General features: G+C 45.3%; 1 protein-coding gene across 1 annotated transcript in view; it reads left to right on the plus strand.

Moving 5' to 3' along the window:
* The window catches only part of SLCO3A1 (solute carrier organic anion transporter family member 3A1), a 136,271-nt gene that overhangs the window by 22,184 nt on the left and 96,951 nt on the right, over positions 1-17,136 (plus strand). Inside the window, exon 2 of the mRNA XM_056499868.1 lies at positions 492-957. Coding sequence (XP_056355843.1) covers positions 492-957 — 466 coding nt within the window. The remainder of the gene's footprint in view (positions 1-491; positions 958-17,136) is intronic.

The raw sequence follows: 17,136 nt of genomic DNA on the forward strand, positions 1-17,136 counted from the left end.
GCTGGTGTGCAGGCAAAGACTCTGCAGGGTTTCCTGCTGCTCCCTAACTGCAGTTCGTTCCAAGGGAAAGGCTGGGTGCCTGGCAGGATGTGAAGCTCAGTGTGGTTTGTGCCTTGGTTCTGTGGGACTGTGCACCGTGAAGGTTGTGCCTTCAAATAAAAAGGGAGCCCAAAGACAGACTAACAGATCATGGAATCATGGGTGTCTGCAGGCATCCAAAGTACACCCTGATGGGCACAGGAATTCGGAAGTGACATGTGCTCAGGCAGGTGGTAGGCTGTGAAATGTCACTTGGCATTAGGACCTGCTGGTGTGGCTGTATTGGAGCAGTCAGGTCGTGCTTGGAGGTCAGCTGCTGTACTGTGACTGGGATGTCCTTGGTGGGTCTGGTTTCATCTCCAGGAAAAGTCAAGGAAATTTATGCTTTAGCAGTATGTATGGGGAGAATGGAAGGCATGGAATGTAATTTTCTCTGGATTTCTGTGTTGCAGGTGAGTGTTTTAACCACCTTGGAGCGGCGATTCAACCTCCAGAGTGCCGACGTGGGCGTCATTGCCAGCAGCTTCGAGATCGGCAACCTGGCCCTCATCCTCTTCGTCAGCTACTTCGGAGCCCGGGGACACCGGCCTCGCTTGATAGGCTGTGGGGGGATAGTCATGGCCTTGGGTGCCCTCCTTTCTGCCTTGCCTGAGTTTCTGACCCACCAGTACGAGTACGAATCGGGGGAGATACGCTGGGGAGCCGAAGGGAGGGATGTGTGTGCTGTCAACGGCTCCAGCAGCGACGAGGGACCAGACCCAGAGCTTATCTGCAGGAATAGGACTGCTACCAACATGATGTACTTGCTGCTCATCGGGGCACAGGTCCTCCTGGGCATTGGTGCTACCCCTGTCCAGCCCCTGGGAGTTTCCTACATCGATGACCACGTGAGGCGGAAAGATTCCTCCCTGTACATAGGTAAGGCTCTTCTTCTCAGGTTTTCCTGGTGGGCTGGCATCTGGCTCTTGCTCCCTCTTTGATGCCAGTGCAAGGGATGCCTCAAGGCCTCTTCTCCATGTGCTGTGTGCTTGTGGAAGTGACTTGGCATGGGTCTCTGCATGGAGCAGCAGGGAAGCACAGTAGTGTCTGCTCATATTGTGGCAGTGGTAAAGGTTGACAACCATGATGACTGGGCAGATGCTCATTCCTTTTGTATTTGCCCAGACTGCTTTAAATTCTTATATTGATGTCTTGTGGCTCGGTTTTAGCTGAAGAATTTTCAAGTGGTGTGTGTGATGATGATTGATTTTTTTTTGTTTGTTTTTTTTTTTCCCCTACATGATACCCTGTTTCTCTTCCTGTTCTAAACGATGTGTCTGAGTAATCACTGCAGTCTAAGGAGACTGAGAGGACACACGTGTTGTCACTGCCACTGTCACATTTTAGCAAGGAAGTGCCAGTTCCAGAGTAGGTGCTGTGACCCAGGATGCTGTGGCAGGACCCTTGATAATGTGATCCCTGTAACGGAATGGGATGTGGAAGCTGGGGAGGTCTATTTTGAGATACAGTGAGCCTGGAGTAGAACTCATGGTTCTGGTGATCATGTTGCAAAATTCTTCCAGATGGTTATGCTGTGAAATTTGCCTTTGATTCCCCAGTGAAACATCTCAGTTATTGGGGCAAAGTGCTTATGGGTTTCAGCAGCAGTTCCCCTTCCCAGCAGGTTTAAAGAGGATGTTGTTGATGAAGTTTTCTTTGAAAAAATGTACCAGCTTGGCCCATTCCTCTTTCTGCAGGAGTTGTCACAGGTAAACTACTCCAATGTAATACATCAGTGGAGTGCTTGCTGCCATTAATGAGATCCTTCTGTACTTATTAGTACAATCCTGGTAACCAAAACTTGTCCCACTTGTTCCATCATCCCCACCTTGGTGTGACTTTCAGCTGAATGGATGATCCTATTCCTGTTTGTTGTTTTTATCCCAAAGACATTTTTATCAAGTTTCCAAGCTGAGTGTGGCCACTGACAGCAAAGCTGAGCAAAGTGAGCATTGACAACAAAGTCCTGCTGACTTTCCAAGTGCTGTTTAATATCTTGGGATAGTGCAGAAGCCTGGTGGAAAGTCACTACATAGCATGGCATTCATGGATTTATTGCTGCTTCACTTAGAGCTTTGTCTGTGTATTCAAAACATGTCCCTGCTTTTCTGTAGCTGGCCATAAAATCATAGTATTTCAGGTTTAGCTTTGTCCTTGGGTCATTATTCATCTTCACTTGGTTCTGTAAGTGTTTGTGAGGGATCCACTGGACAAAGAAGGATGATGTATAAAATGCAAGATAATGTACAACCCAAAGGTGAGTAATGAGACTGAATTCACTGGAGCAACTGTGCCAACACCATAAATGATGAGCTGGAATTAAGAGTGATTCTAAGATTATCTATTATAAATAACTATATAGAGGGGCAGCAACTTCTTTCAGTCTGTTCCGTGGGCATTTTTTAAGCAATGCTTCATGTCTTGAGAACAGGCTGGAGGAGGGTGCATGAGAGGAGGATTAGGAAGAGTGATTCTTCTTCTTCCTGAGCTACATTCATCTTGTATGCTAAAATAACGTGTTTAAAGTTGGCAGTTCAACTGTAGCTGGGAAAATGCTTCCAGAAAATTATTTCTGCTTACTATAGGCTGCTTTTTTATTTTTTCTGCAGAGATAAGGATGTTGTCTAACCATATTTGTTACTACATGTGGAGTTTAAAAATAAACAGAGAAAAGAAACCTCACCACAAAACCCCAAGCATTTTAGGGTTGTTTGCCTTCTGGCTTTAACTGTGAAAATCCTAGCCTGAATTTCTGCATCTGAATTGAGGATTACAGAGGAGTGCCTGTGTATGCACACTCAATCACCAATTAAGTTTAATTTCTGCCCTGTCCTAGCCTATCCATCACAAGTAGAGTTTCAGATATTGGATGATTAATTCATCGATCAACTTGCAATCAATTTGGCTTGTGAAAATAAAAGCTACCAGGAAAAAAATCTATTCCATGAATGAATATAAATGGAGAAGAAACAAGTGGAAGTGTCATCTTATGGTGGTGGATACTTGAGAGGAGGTCAGATGGCTCGGTTTAAATGTTGTTTGAGATTTATTTGCTCAGATCTGTCTTTAACTGATTATTTTTGTTGATGTCATCAATGCAGTTTTCAGTGGCCTTAGAAGAAAGCTGGCTGAGCAGCTTACCCACTTCATTCTGCTCTGTTTCGCAGAGGAAATAACTGCAGAGTGGATACTGTCACTGTGCTATATTTGTATCAGTTTGCTTTCTCATAATAGCACACTCACTCGGGGGGGCTGTGTGTGACCAGATGAAATGTTTTTGGGAAAGTTCCCTTAGTTGAAATCAGGGGCAAATCTGGCATAGATAAGAACTAATTGATAACAGTGATAATAGTCTGGCTGAACTTTGTAGAATGACTGGGTGCTGCTGAGAAATGATCAGATTGACCAGTTTGTGCTGTCCTTGGTGTATTGTTGAGTCTGTGTGTGCTGCATTGGGCTGGACTGTAGCTCAGGGTTAGAAACAGTCTCTCAACCTGACAGCTAAGGACTAATCATTGTTCACCTCTGCAATAAAAACCCTCATGTCCCAAGGCAGTGAATTAGAAATGACTGTGTGCACCAAGAGGCTTTTTTCCCCTGCTTCTGAGCTGTATGCAAGTGGAGTAATAATATAATATCTAATAGAGTCACTTTGCAGTGAAATAACAATACAGGATGGCTTTTCTGATTATTAAAAAAAAAAAAAAAAAGTCCAAACCCTGAGAACACCCCCCCAAACCTTCTTTTTTGTGTGTTAATACTCATGTGTGTGCAGAAGAATGCAGATGTGATACCATATGGAGTTTAAAGTGGTGCTTTGGCTTTAATCATTAGTGGAACTAATAGCATCTGTGGAGTGTAATATTCTTGTGGCAGCCCATCAGATTTCTCCTGTGGTTTCTCTGCAGTGACAGGCACACAGGATGTTGTGGGCAGTGCACCTCTGTTGTGCATCCTTTGAAGTCAGAGGTTGCTCAGGCTTGTGCTCTGCCAAGGAGGTGGAGTTTCTTAGAGTTTCTTAATTAGAGAGGCAGGGGTGAGATACTACAGCAGGATTTCTCTGCATGGGCTGCTGGCTTGCAGCTTCATGTTTCTTGAACTAATAGCAGATTTTTTTTGGTGCCTGCAATGTGTTGCTACCAAACTTAAAAAAATTTTGTTGCTGTAGTAACCAGGCCTAGGAAAAAGGGCTGTGTTTTGGTAAGCCAGGGCAAAATGAATCAAAGAGATGAGTGTGAGAAAGTACACACCAAAGTACATTCCACAGGGAACATATTTGTGCTGTAGGAGGGTTAGAAGGATCATGGCACCATGCCTGCTCTGGTTAATCATAGTCATAGAACAGTTTGGGTTGGAAGGGACCTCAAAGCTCATCCAGCTCCTACCCCCTGCCATGGGTAGGGACACCTTTCACTTGAACAGGTTGTTGGTCATGTAAAACCTAATAATGGGGAAGAAACTCTCCTCCTGTTTCAGCATCTGAGCACCTGCTTGACTCAAGGGTCATAATGCTGGCAGTAGCAGCCAAAAGATGGGAAACAATAAAGGAATTTTCTTAGCTGTTTGAAATTGGGAAGAATATTCTGGTTTGGTGCTGGTTCGCTTGCTTCTCTCTGAGTATGATCTTGTTTTTAAAATTGGAACTTCCATCTAGAGGTTTCCAAGCAAGAAGATTAATTCTACCTGTGTGCTTATTGGCATCTGGCATAAGTAACCCCTTTGAGTGGAGGAATTCATCATTCCTACAGACTGTGCAGGGCTTGTTACTGCTCCATCTTCACTAGTGTCAAGGGATTCCTTCAATTTGTGGCACTGTTTATTTTAAAGGAGTAAAAGTTGAAGATTACTTACTATACAGTTCTTTTCTCCACCCACTAATGACTCACTTGCCATTTCCTTTTTTAGTTTCTTTTTCTGCTCGGTCTTGCTGAATTCTCTGGAAATCAGTAAGAACTTTTTCATTAAGAGAGGGATCAGAGGCATCACAGAGCTGATACAAAGAGGGGAAAAAACCCTGATCTGACAGTGAATTTATTGATTTGCTGCCTCTCAGATAAGCAGGAGCTTGCAAGTGCTTTCTGGTCACTGGAGTGCCTGTGCTGGTCCCAGCAGTGCTTTGTGAGTTCCATTAGAGCCAGTGCAGTGATGGGGTTGGTTAATGTTTTTAGCAGTCCTGAGACACGCCTTCTGGCCTTCCTGCTGTGTTTAACATTTGCTGATAAAAGTTCTTGCATCTTGTCTAGGACACAGTTACCTATAGAGCAGAATGAATAGCCTCTGGGAGCCTGTATTTGATCTGGGACAATTAAGGGCTGTATTAAACAGAGGAAGCTGCTATTATTCTGTCTCCTGTTGATGGAGGAAATTGATATTGATGTTGGAAGGAGCCCTGCCAGATTGTGAGGCTCATTCAGAAGAATGCTGTGCTGATCTTTAATGCATTTGAGAGTTTCTGTTTGCATTTGTTGAAGCTCTCTGTGGCATTGTGGGCACATATCCCACATGTTCAGGAGCCATGACTGGGAGCTCCTTGCTGAATCGCTGTAGTGTGAAGAATGGCTTAAAGGAAACCCCAGAAGAGACAAGTCTTGAGACAAAAAGTATGTGCTGAGGAGTGATGAGTGTTCCTGAGTTATTGGTGTGCAAGGGTGTATCTGAGCACAGCATCCTCTGGGGCATAGAGCTGTCCTTGGCCTGACTCATGACAGGGCAGAGGAATGGAAAAATGGATAACTCAGCTCTGCTGGATGTGTCTCTTTAGCTGCTTTCTTCTGTCTTGTCCATTTGGCCTTTTCTGTGTGTATTTTGGTTTTATCATATGGTTGTTCCAGGTGTAAGAGGAGAACTCAACAGAATGGTGTGTTCTTACCACATCTGCCCTAAGAGGGACAGGACCCTCCATTGCAGCTGCTGGCTTTGACCTTTGCATTAGTGTGGGGTTATTTTGCATCAAATGTGTAGAAGCACTTTATGTTTTGTGATGACAGAGAGAAAGCTCACTCTTGCTTCTGATGCCTTCTCTCTTGCTTTAAGCACCAGCTCAAGATTTGCTGCAGAGGAAGACAAACATGCCCTAATTGGAATCTTGCTGTCTCCAGGGATAAATTTGTCCATTTGAAAAATCATTTATGGTAGCTTACGTCAGTCAAAATGATAGCAGCCATTGTGCTTTGGAGAAACAGAAACATTTTCTCAGCTGACAAGAATTAAATCTGAGAGTTAGTATCTATGCTGGTGAGTTAATGGCAAATTAGCAGCATAAGCTGCTGAAATCAGAGTTTGAGTCAACACTTTGTGTGTTTGAATTTTGCTGGTTTTGTCTCTACCTGATGAAAAGTCTCTTACATGGAGGATGAATGTATTTTGATCAGTCTTATCCTTTCCAAAGCTCTCAAGTTTCTCGACATGTATGTCTGAACCTACATTTCTAAACCACAGGAAGTGGAATAATTGTGTGTTTATGTTCCATCATCAGCCTTTTGAGGCTGTCTGTTGATGTGTATTGATTGGAAGGCCTTTAGGACCCACCTGAGAGGTCTGTACAGCTCTGCCCATCCTGGCTGCTCATCCTTTCACTCCTCACAGCATTTCCCACATGGCCACTTCCCTTCCTTTTGTGCTCATTTGTGGTCTGCGAGCAACATGGGTGCTGTATTCACATTAGCCCTTCTTGCTGGAACACGCTTCTCTGAGCTCCCCACCTAAGGCTCTGCCAGCCTTGTGCATTCCTTACCCTTTTTTTTCCTTTTAAAGCCTGTTTTATGAGGTCTTCTGTAGTGGATTGTAGCTGACTCCTCTCTGTTGTATTTACTCTGTGCCCACTCCATACCCACAGCTGCCTGGTGAGTTTGTCCACCCCCACGTGGGCACAGAGGCGAGGATTGCTTTTCTCCTTGCTGGCACAGGCAGTTTTATAGGTGTGTGATATTTTTAGCCTGAAGACGGAATTCTGTAATGCTTTTGTTCAGTAAATGCATCCTCCTACGAGTGATTTGGAGAGCCTTTCCTTCCTGTCACAGTCTCCCATGGGCTGAGAAAGGCACAGTATTAGCTGTGAGCTGCGAGCAGCGCTGCTGCCAGCGCGAGGGCTGTGATGCCTGTTCATCACTGAAAGGTGTCTGTGCTTCACATTCACTGGGCTGTCTTTGCCCTGGACTAACTGTGAGCAGATTAAATTGCATGGCTTCATGTGGATATCCTGGTATTAACCCACTGATCCATCGATAACCTGCAGCCTTTTATAATTATGGGTGTTCTCATTTGCTGTGTGTCAGCGGGGCTGCCTCGGTTACACATGTCCCCTTTCACAGGGCTGGTGGTAATACCCTGGAAAATTAAATGGAAACACAAACAAGTGTGTAGGGTGTATTAGAGCAGTGACAATAATCAATTAATGGGAATAACCTTTCCCACTGCAGGCAGGAAGGCTGTTGGGAAAAGCAGTAGCTGAATGGCTGTATTTATTCAATTAAATAAATATATGCACGAAGTCGTAACTGCTGTGGGCTCCATTATTTTACAGCAATTGTTTCAGTTACTTTAACCTTCTGCTAATAGCTTTTTTTTTTTGCTGTTGTTATGAGCTGAGTAAATAAAGCTTGGGCTCAACCAAATGACTTTATGTGAGAGCATATTGAGGGTGGGAGCTGTTTCCATGTTACTCTGTGCTCTCTGTGTACTCTGCAGCTGATTTTTGCCTTAATTGGGATTTGCTGACTCTGATGTCTTGTAAAAATCACTCCATTTGTTGAGTGTGCTGGGTTTTTTCTGTAGTGTGCTTTAAATAGTCATCATCTGGGAGAGCCTAGTGAGGTACATCATTCCTGGGGCAGCCTCTCTAGTGCACTGCCCTTGCCATTTAAATGGCACATATGCAGAGCCCTAAGGTTCACAAATTTAATTAAATAGATTGGAAGGTGGTGAGTTGCCCATGTCAGAAGCTGAAGGCTGTGTTGTGCCTCCTTGATGGCACAGGCAGGAGTGGTGTGTGCCAATCTTGGCCCTTCCCCTGGGAACTTGACCGAGACTCCCCAGCCTGTTGCACATAAGGAGTGTCCAGATGTTTTAGTCTCAGTTTACAGGCTGGCACTGAGGACAGCTGGCGCTCTGTTTCCTGTGGGACAAGGCACAGAATTTCCTCCTTTGCCAGTACAATTCAGAGCACTGGCTAGTCTGCAGGACAAGGTGCTTGTGTGAGTGTATAGGAGAATGCAGAGCTCTCTCACAAGTCACTGCTTTCCCTCTTTCACAGCTGCCTCTCCTGTGTCTCCTTGGCTGAGGTGCTCAACCAAGTTTTCTTGCACTTTGGACAAGTTGCTGAGGTCTGAGCTGGGTTCTGGGCAAGCTGACCCCTACACCCTTTGGGTGCCAAATAAGTGCTGTTGGAGTAACCTCCTAAATGTGTTTGCTTTTGCCAAGTCCCAAGCAGTGCCATGGCACAAACGTGCAGCTCTATTGACCCACAGGGGCTGGCAGCACTCTGCTGCCAAAGCTGTTAGAGTGTGGTTTTATCCTGGCTTTGCTGGGCACTGGGGACTGTGCAGGGCTCTCCACCACCTCTCTGTCAACTTTGCTTGTGCCACTGTTTCATGGTCCTCCTCATAATGCATTTCTTCTGTATATCTAGTCAGAATTGATCCTGTAGTAGTTTAAAACCTTTATCCCTTGTCCTATGGTCCCTCTGACCACAAAGAACACGAGGAATTTTGTTTTTGTGTTACAAGGTACCCATCACTTGTGGCCAGGCTTCCGCCAAGCTGGTGCATGAGAGGTAATCAGATGCGTTAGTTAGTGAGGGTGTGAGATGGCCCAGCAGTGTGGGGCTTGGGGCAGAGCTGATGTGGGGACATTGGTGCAGCCTCACTAACTAATGCATCTGGTTATCCCTCATGCACCAGCCTGGAGGAAAATGTGTGACCACAAGTGATGGGTACCTTGTAAAACAAAAATAAAGTTCCTCAGCGTCCTTTGTGGTCATCTTAGCAGCCAGAGGAGTGGAAGCTTTCACTAGGTTTGGTGAATGATGAAAGTTTATATCTTTATGGATTTGTTTCACATAAATGATAAGTTTGCATAAATCTGGGGTTATTAAGGTATGCACTTTCTCTTTGGCTTTGGACAAATTCTGGCTTTGCTTTCTCAAAATTTGGTTGTTTGGTTCAAATCTGGCATCTGCTCCCAAAATTGTTTCTTCAAACTTTGCTCTTTTGAAAGGGCTCAGTCTTTTATCAGATTTCTTTTTGCCAGGGTATGGCCATTCCATTAACTATGCTGCTAATGAGGTATTTGGCTTTTCTTAAGAGGGAGGCCTGCTCCCACTAAGCCCCCTTTTGATTTCAGTAATAGGGATTTTGTATGGAGGAGACCATCCAAATCTGGCCCTTTATTAACCAGATAAAATGTGAGATTTAGTTTCTTGGATAGAAGTTAACAACATGTGACTTTGCTCTTTGATTTAATACTTCAGAGCTCTTGAGTGCAGCCAAACAAAGCTGTGTCTGTGAAAAGGAGCAGGATCTGGCTAAAAGCTGCAGAGCAAAGCAATAGTGAACATTCAAGTGTTCAAACTGGTAGAAGAGCAAGATGCTCTTTCCTCTCTCTGTCCCTCTGCTAAACTCACTTTTCCCCTGTGGTATTCTGCACATTCCTGCCCTCAGTGTTAGACAAACCAGTCCCACTGTAACTGTTTGTACAAGACAGTGATACTGCTTATTAGAGTTTGAAAGAAATAATATTGGGGGGGGAGAAAAAGACAACTGGGACAACTTTGCTGTGTCAGTAATTGCTGCAGAGACCAATTACCCATGTGTTGAAAAACCACCTCTATCTTGTTAGCCAACAGCTACAACATATGGATGTCCTAATTCAATCAGATCATCAGAAGAATAAGGCTTGTTAGGGAGAGCTTTTTGTCAGCAGACAGTTACAAATTGTGTGCTGGGGTTGGAGACTGAAGGGGTGGTAGCATGCAAGAAGTGAGCTGCAAAGTCCCCTGGCTGTGCTTCTGAGGTGTCTTGAGCACTGGCTAATGCTTCACTGGCCTCAGAGCTTTCAGTTCATTCTGGGCACTGGTTGGTTTGGTGGTGTAGAGATGTGTATGTGTTTTCAGTATTCCCCCTCCTCATTTTATAGCAAAACTCACCCTCCTGGCATACAGATGTTTTACTGCACTTGTGTTCTCTCTGCCTGCACATCCTCATGTCCCCTGTAAATGTGCTGCTGTGGTACTGGTGGGAGAGAAGCACACTGTGTTGTGAACCACAGGAAGCAGCATTGCAGGAAACTAAATTATTTGCAGTGGTTCTGGGGAAGAGTTCTGTGAGGAGTTTCCCACAAGTGCCAGAGGGTACGAGGTTTGTAGGGAGAGATAACACCTATTTAATACACACATGTTCGTGCTTGGTGGATCTTGTTCTGATCAGCGTGACTAATTACACTCAAGAATATTTACATTTTGTTTCTCAGTTGTCACCTGATCTGGTAAAATAACATCTTGTTCCTTTAAACCTTGTCTTAGTTCGTGTGCTTGATACTTCCCTATCAAAGGGGAACAGTCTCTTCTGTAATTGTATACCCCACCTCATTAGGAGCTTAGAGTCCTGGAGGTACTTGATTTATAAGTAGGAGCAAAACTTAAATTAAGCTTAGGTTAAGCAAATACTCCTACTCAGCAATGTCTCAAGGGTTATAAAACAAGTTAGTAAGAGGGTGAGAATAGACCCCAGGAATTTTGACTCCAGAGCTCTGCAATTAACTCTGAGAACTAAAGCTTTCACTACATTCCTGCAAATCAGTGTATCTTCCATGGGTGCAAACATTGCTTTCTTCTCGGTATCAGAGGGGTTACAGATCCTGGCTTTTTGTCTGCCTGCTCCACCTCTGCAAGCTCTGTTTAACTTGCCTCCAAGAGCTGGATGATTAAATTGAGACCAGCACTGTCTTTGCATAGTGGAGAGAGACTATTTACAAGAGCATGTAGTGACAGGACAAGGGTGAATGGCTTCAAACTCAGGGTAGGTTTAGATCAGATATTAGGAAATAAACTTGACTGTGGTGGGGCACTGGAACAGGTTGCACAGAGAGCTGGTGGATGCCTGGAAGTCTTCAGGGCCAGGCAGGATGGGGCTCTGAGCAACCTGGTCTAGTGGAAGGTGTCCCTGCCCATGGCAGGGGGTTGGAATTTAAGATCCTTTCCAGCATAAACCATCCTGTGAGAGTGGTTGGTGAGGTGCAAGAAGCATTTTGAGGACAGTCACACACCTCACTCCTCTGTAACACATTCCCAGGAGCCAGCAGCACAGGGATGCACATCCCAGATTTGTCCAGTCACCTTTGAAGCTCACTTACAGCCTGCCCAACAAAAATGGGAGCAAATTCCACAGTTCTCTGTGGCTTTTCTTATCTCCGAGTTAGGCTGTGCATTTTTCTTCCCAGGATTGCTGCTTTCTTGACTGGATGTTTAGGATTTTGGCTTTAAGGTCGTGAAGGTGGCAAAGTGGGCACAAAACTTCTCTTGGAGTAAAGATATCTTAGAAGTGGCATCTGCCTATCAAAAATCTGCTGAATTAGCAGTTGTGCCATCACCCTGGTCTTGCAACATGCCACCACAGATAGGAGTGCACATGGAATTCCTTGGACTGGTGAGAAACTACCCTGTGATAGAAGAGATAAGGTACAGGCTGGCACAGCTGGCAACAATCAGGACAGGCAATCCCATTAGGTGAAAAATACAGTCTTAAATGGCTTTTGCTGATGAGTAAAAGACCTGTTGAAGTGAAAATTTCAGATAAACAGGAGAAGTGAAAGTGCAGCTGTGCTACTCTCCAGCATTGCTGTGTGAAATGCTCCCATGTGTGGCTCCCTGAGTTCATCTCACATTCTGCACCCTCCCAAAACTGGTAATGTGGAGATGAGAGCAGCTGACTGAAGCTTGCTGAATAAATTAGTCTCGCTGTCCTGTGGTGTTCCAAGTCTGAGTAAACAGATGAGAGTTACTCTGTGCCTTAAAATCAGCAAGTTCAGGTTTTATTAGCCCTGGAGGGGCAGTAAATTCTAGAGCTGAGCCAGAGGAGCAGTGGAAGGAGGAGGCAAGTAAGGAAGTGCAGGGCTGGCTAAGGATATGCTCGAGAAAGTCCTTGCTGCCTACTGCAGCCCAGGAAGGCAATTGGAAATTGAATCTACAGTGCTCTGGGGAGCTGTTGGAGGTGGCTGAGGATGGGGTAAGGTTTTGGGAAATCTGTTTGAGCAAAGGCTGCATTCAGCAAAGGCAAGAATAAGGATGGTGGCAAAGGAGAGGTAGATGTGAGCAGCAGCATATTAAAGCTGTGGGGAAGGAGGGGCAGGTATTTAAACAAGGAGCTCAGCCAATAAGGGAGAAACACAGTATGGGCTATCACCATTAAGTCTGCAGAAACCTGGATCCTCACATCCAAAACCTCCATTTTTTATTAAAATTTAGGCTCTTAAAATAATCGACACCCACCTGGGAATCAGGTGTCTGAGTGGAATCTGTGCTGAACATTGCCTTTCTGGGTCACAGCTGTTGCACTATTCACAAGGATATTTGTGTGCCTCCTCCTGGACCACAGCATGCTCAGGGTCTCTGTTCTCTCACAAAGCAAGAGAGAATTTATTTGTGAATAAGCAGTGTGTTTTGATGGTGAGTGTGGGTGGTGTCAGGAGTGGAAGTGAGTGTGCCAGAACCCTTGTTCCCAGAGAGACATCCAGTGTTTACTGAAAATGTTCATTGCTGCCTCCAACCCATCATTATTTGTCTTCTGCTCACAGCACAAAGGTGCTGATAGTGCTCTGGGTAAAAGGGTTGTAAGAAGAAAAAGAGATGCTCTTGAATTTCAGAATTTCAGGAGTACCACTGGCTGCTGCTTTACTTTTTTGGCTTTTTTTTTTTTTTTTTTTTTTAGGGGAGGGATTTTTGAGACTGAAGGTTGCAAAGGAAGGAAATGCTTTTGGTTTGTTTTTTAGTGCCCCATATGGCCGTTTTATTAACTGGAAAACCTCCAGCTGAGAATTGGATGATGTTACAGAGCTACAGAGCAAAACTCATTCCCAGCAGTGTGGCAGAGAGCACTTGTGCCTTTGAATGTGAGCCATGCCTCTCCCAGCTAGGGTTAGGGTGAAAAATAAAAGCTGCATTTGCCCTGTTTTGCTGACCCAAGGAAAACGTTGTTGTTTTTCATGCTGGGGATGTTGAGCTTTTCAAACTAAATGTAAACCTTGAACAAGGGAGCTGTCAGCAGATCATCAAAGCACTTTGAGTTGAGGTTGTGGGAGTGACAGGTACAGCAAACCCATAAGTTTGGGGGTTTTGTGATTGCAGTGAGTTTATCCACCACAAAGTTAGTAGTGGAACAGTTACATTTTGACATTATTCTCTGCTTGTATGAGTGGGTTTTTTACTATAATATGAAAGAAACATTGCAAACCAGACTTGTGCAACAGTGATCTGCACTTTGTTATTCAGGCACTTCCCAGGGATTGACTCTGATTCCTGCCTGAGCAGCATTTCTTCACATTGTCTACGGATTTCTGTCCTGTCTCCCCTGCTGAGACAGAGAAATTACTTGCTGTCTGTAGCATCTCAGTTGGCAAATGAGACTGAGAATTTAGAAATAGCTTGTAGACATGTTTATCATCTTCTGTGAGTGTATGTTGAAGTTACCTCAGTTTTCTGTCCAGGAGACTTGGAAACAGAGCATTTCTCCAGATCTGCATTTTTGCTTGTCATTTTCTGTTGTGCAGAGTGGGAAGAAAGAGTGTTGGGACCTCAGCCTTTGTTCTGAGAGTGTCTTGATTTTTCCACAATATCCTGCAGACTTTCTGTCTCAGAGGGATGCAGGAGAGAGGAATGGAATTTGTTTAAGAGTAGGTTTAAGGATTTGCTTCCCTGTTAGCTGTGAGTGTAGAAATAGGTTTTGGTGTTTGGAAGCAGCCCTTTCCCAGTGCACATCCCAGAAGCTGTGCCTCTGGTTCTGCTCCTCACGTCCTCCAGAGCTGGATCCAGCACAGCAGAATCCGTGCTCAGGCTGTCACGAGTTGAAGTTCAGCAGATTGTTTTGCTGCCAGCATCCCTCTGGAGCTGTGCTAGGTAGCACAGAGCTGCTGCCTGCTTGCCAGGGGTGATGCTCAGGACTGAGTGGGCTGGAGGAAGTTCCCCAGTGGGTAGGCAGAGCTCCCTGTGAGCAGAGGCTCAGGGGTTTTGCTTCTTTTCCCTGGAGATGCCTCTGGATGGGAGACAGAGGGAATAAATAAGCTGTGCTCTGGTTACAGCAGGTGGATGGTGTATCAGCAGGGTCCTCACAGCAGTGTCCAGGGTCTGCTGCCAGCTGGCCAGAAGCTGAGGTAACCTTTTGCTGCAGGAGCAGAGTCAGGGCTGTGTCACACCAGTGCCACTGTCAGTGCCTCTGGGGACAGTGACTGTGCTTGGGGGCATCCCTGGGGCGAGGCTGGAGTGCTGCTGCCGTGGGGAGCTGGCACAGAGCAGGCACAGGCTCAGTTCTGCACCTTCTGCTCCTTGTCTAACCTATGGCATTCTGTGGGAGGGCACTGGAACAGAAGCAGGAGCTGCAGTATTGACCACTGAGGCTTATTGCCTCCAGCCCAGGTTATGGGCATCTTAGTCACAGCCCACAAAGGGACCACAACAAAGGGATCTCTCCTTTTCTGCTGGTCACAAACATGATCTGGTAGAGGCTGTGTGCTGTAGCTCCACTGATGCCCCAGGCTTTGTTGCTGCATGAGAATCAGTATCCCCTTTTCAGCCAGTTGTGCTCATAACCACTGTGTTACAGCTGAAAGAAGGGGGAGGTTTGGAGGTGACACTGAAATTGTGTTGAACAGATTCCTCTGTGCAGCAGGAGGATGAGACACCTGATGTACAGAGGTACAGGGAGTTCAACTCTAACCTTGATTGACTGCATGGAGGGTCCATGGGCTGAGTCTTCCCCCCTGTCAGGTGCATAGGAAACAGCTCCATGTTAGGGTTTGGTTCCAGGTTTGTTCCTGGTGTCTCCTTCTGCCCTTCCTTAACGAGGCATTTGGGGTTTAATTATAGTTACTGCCTAACTTTAAGTCCCAGTGCCCTTAGGTCTGCAGCAGTTGAGGGAGAGTCTGGCTGCTCTGGAGCTGAGCTTGGGGCCTTGGGGCTCATCTCATCTCTTCTCTCCAGGAACTGCTCCTGCATCTAGGGATGCCATTGTCTACCCAAGTCACTGGCTTTGGTTTTGAACATAGGTGGTTAGAGTATCTGCCTTACACACACTTCAAACACAGATTGTGCGGGATTACTGCTGGATAACAGCCAAATCCCAGGCAGTAGAGACTGTTTAATCACACTCCTCTGTCTCTACTGGATTAACATAATTAATGTAAGCCCTTTTGGATGGGCGACCTGCTACTTGTCTGGTGCAGTTCTTCATTTGTGCAATGCTGTGCATATACCCAGAGTGCTCCAGAAATGGTGATGAAGGTCTAATTCCACTTGCATGCAACTGTTAACCAAGTAAATCTCCATTGACAGACAAGTCTACTATCCCTTCAGAGGAAACTGTAGACTACTTGAAAAAAATCAGAATGCCAAGGAATGATAATTTTCCAAGTTTCTTCAAGGGAAATTAAAATGCTCTTTTTAATTTTTAGTGTAATTCCTCTAGGGAGCAGAAAAAATAATTAATAAACTGAAGGTTCATCAGTGCCTTCTGGTCCTGACCAATTTCAAGGGTAACACAGAGCTTAATGTGCAGTGGAGATAATGGTGATTGTATCCTTGCACATCCAGCCTGAGCACATGGACAGGAGCTGTGCCTTTATCTTCTGCCTTCTGTGGTATCCAGAATCATGGCAAGGAGGCAAAAAGTGTTTCTCAAACATATGACATCCATCCCATGGGCCCAAAATCCTGTTGGCTGAGTTCCTCTCTCCTGTTTATCTGTGCTTTTTATGCAGCTGGACATGATCTAAACCTTAACAGCATACACTGGTTCCCTTTTATTTCCATCGTTTCAGGGTTTTCTAGCAGCAAATTGGAGGGAGTTTATTTAAGAAAAGAAGTAAACTCAATAAAACAAGCCTTGCAAAAAATGAATTTAACTACTCAAATATTGAACTTGAATATTAATTTCTGAATAGAGGAATGCCTTTAGTAGGCTTTTTGTGTGGCAGAAGTAATTGCAACATTCTGGGTTAGGTTTGGGTTTTTGTTTTTTTTTATTGAAAGTCAACTTCTGCTTTCATTATCCCAAGTTTTAATTGTAACCTTTTATATTCAGAAAAACCACAGATATAATAATTTCATAAGGAGGAAAATCAAGTCTCATCAGTTCTGGTGGATTGTTTTCTAGATCTTGGCTGTACCCATCTGTGCAGAAGGCAGAGGCTTTCTGGAGCGTTCCCTGAAAAACAAACACTTGTGTCCAAGCTTGAAAATGTGTATGAAAGTGACATTTAACATTTGGCCATGAGCTGCAGAGCTGTTATTTTCAGTGGGGCTGAGAGGAGGTGATTTGGGCAGCTCTGGCCCCCAGGGCTGTGCCCGGGTCCCTCTCGCCGGCCGTGGGAACTGGCAGCGTTCCTGCTGGGAGCTCTGCAGCGGGCAGCCTGTCCTGGGCTGCCCTTCTCCCCTCCTGCTTCTCCCACGTGCCCTTCCAGGAGCAAGGAGCCCTTTCCAGGGAGAGCAGGCGTGAGCTGATCACTTCCCAGGCGATCCGTGCTTGTGTGCTGCCTCTCGTTTGTATTCAGCGTGGTGGAACGCACTCAGCACCCAGCCTGTGCTCACAAGCCTGATTATAACCAATGTAGAGGCTTTTTCCTATAATGTTTCTCACTGGAGCCACATGGTGTGAGGAATCTGGGATCCTGTGCAAGTCCCAAATGTCTGTGAGGGAGCACAGACTAGGGGAGCAGACTGCAGGAGCATCAGTATACCTGGGCCAAAACCTGTGTGTGTGTGTGTATATGTGGAGGATGGGGTGTCTTATTTTTCAGCTGCAAGAAGCCCAGTCTTTCAAGCTTCATCTGGAGCATCATTTACAACAGAATAAATAT

This window comes from Oenanthe melanoleuca, chromosome 10 (assembly GCF_029582105.1).
Source record: "Oenanthe melanoleuca isolate GR-GAL-2019-014 chromosome 10, OMel1.0, whole genome shotgun sequence".
NCBI classification, from domain to species: domain Eukaryota; kingdom Metazoa; phylum Chordata; class Aves; order Passeriformes; family Muscicapidae; genus Oenanthe; species Oenanthe melanoleuca.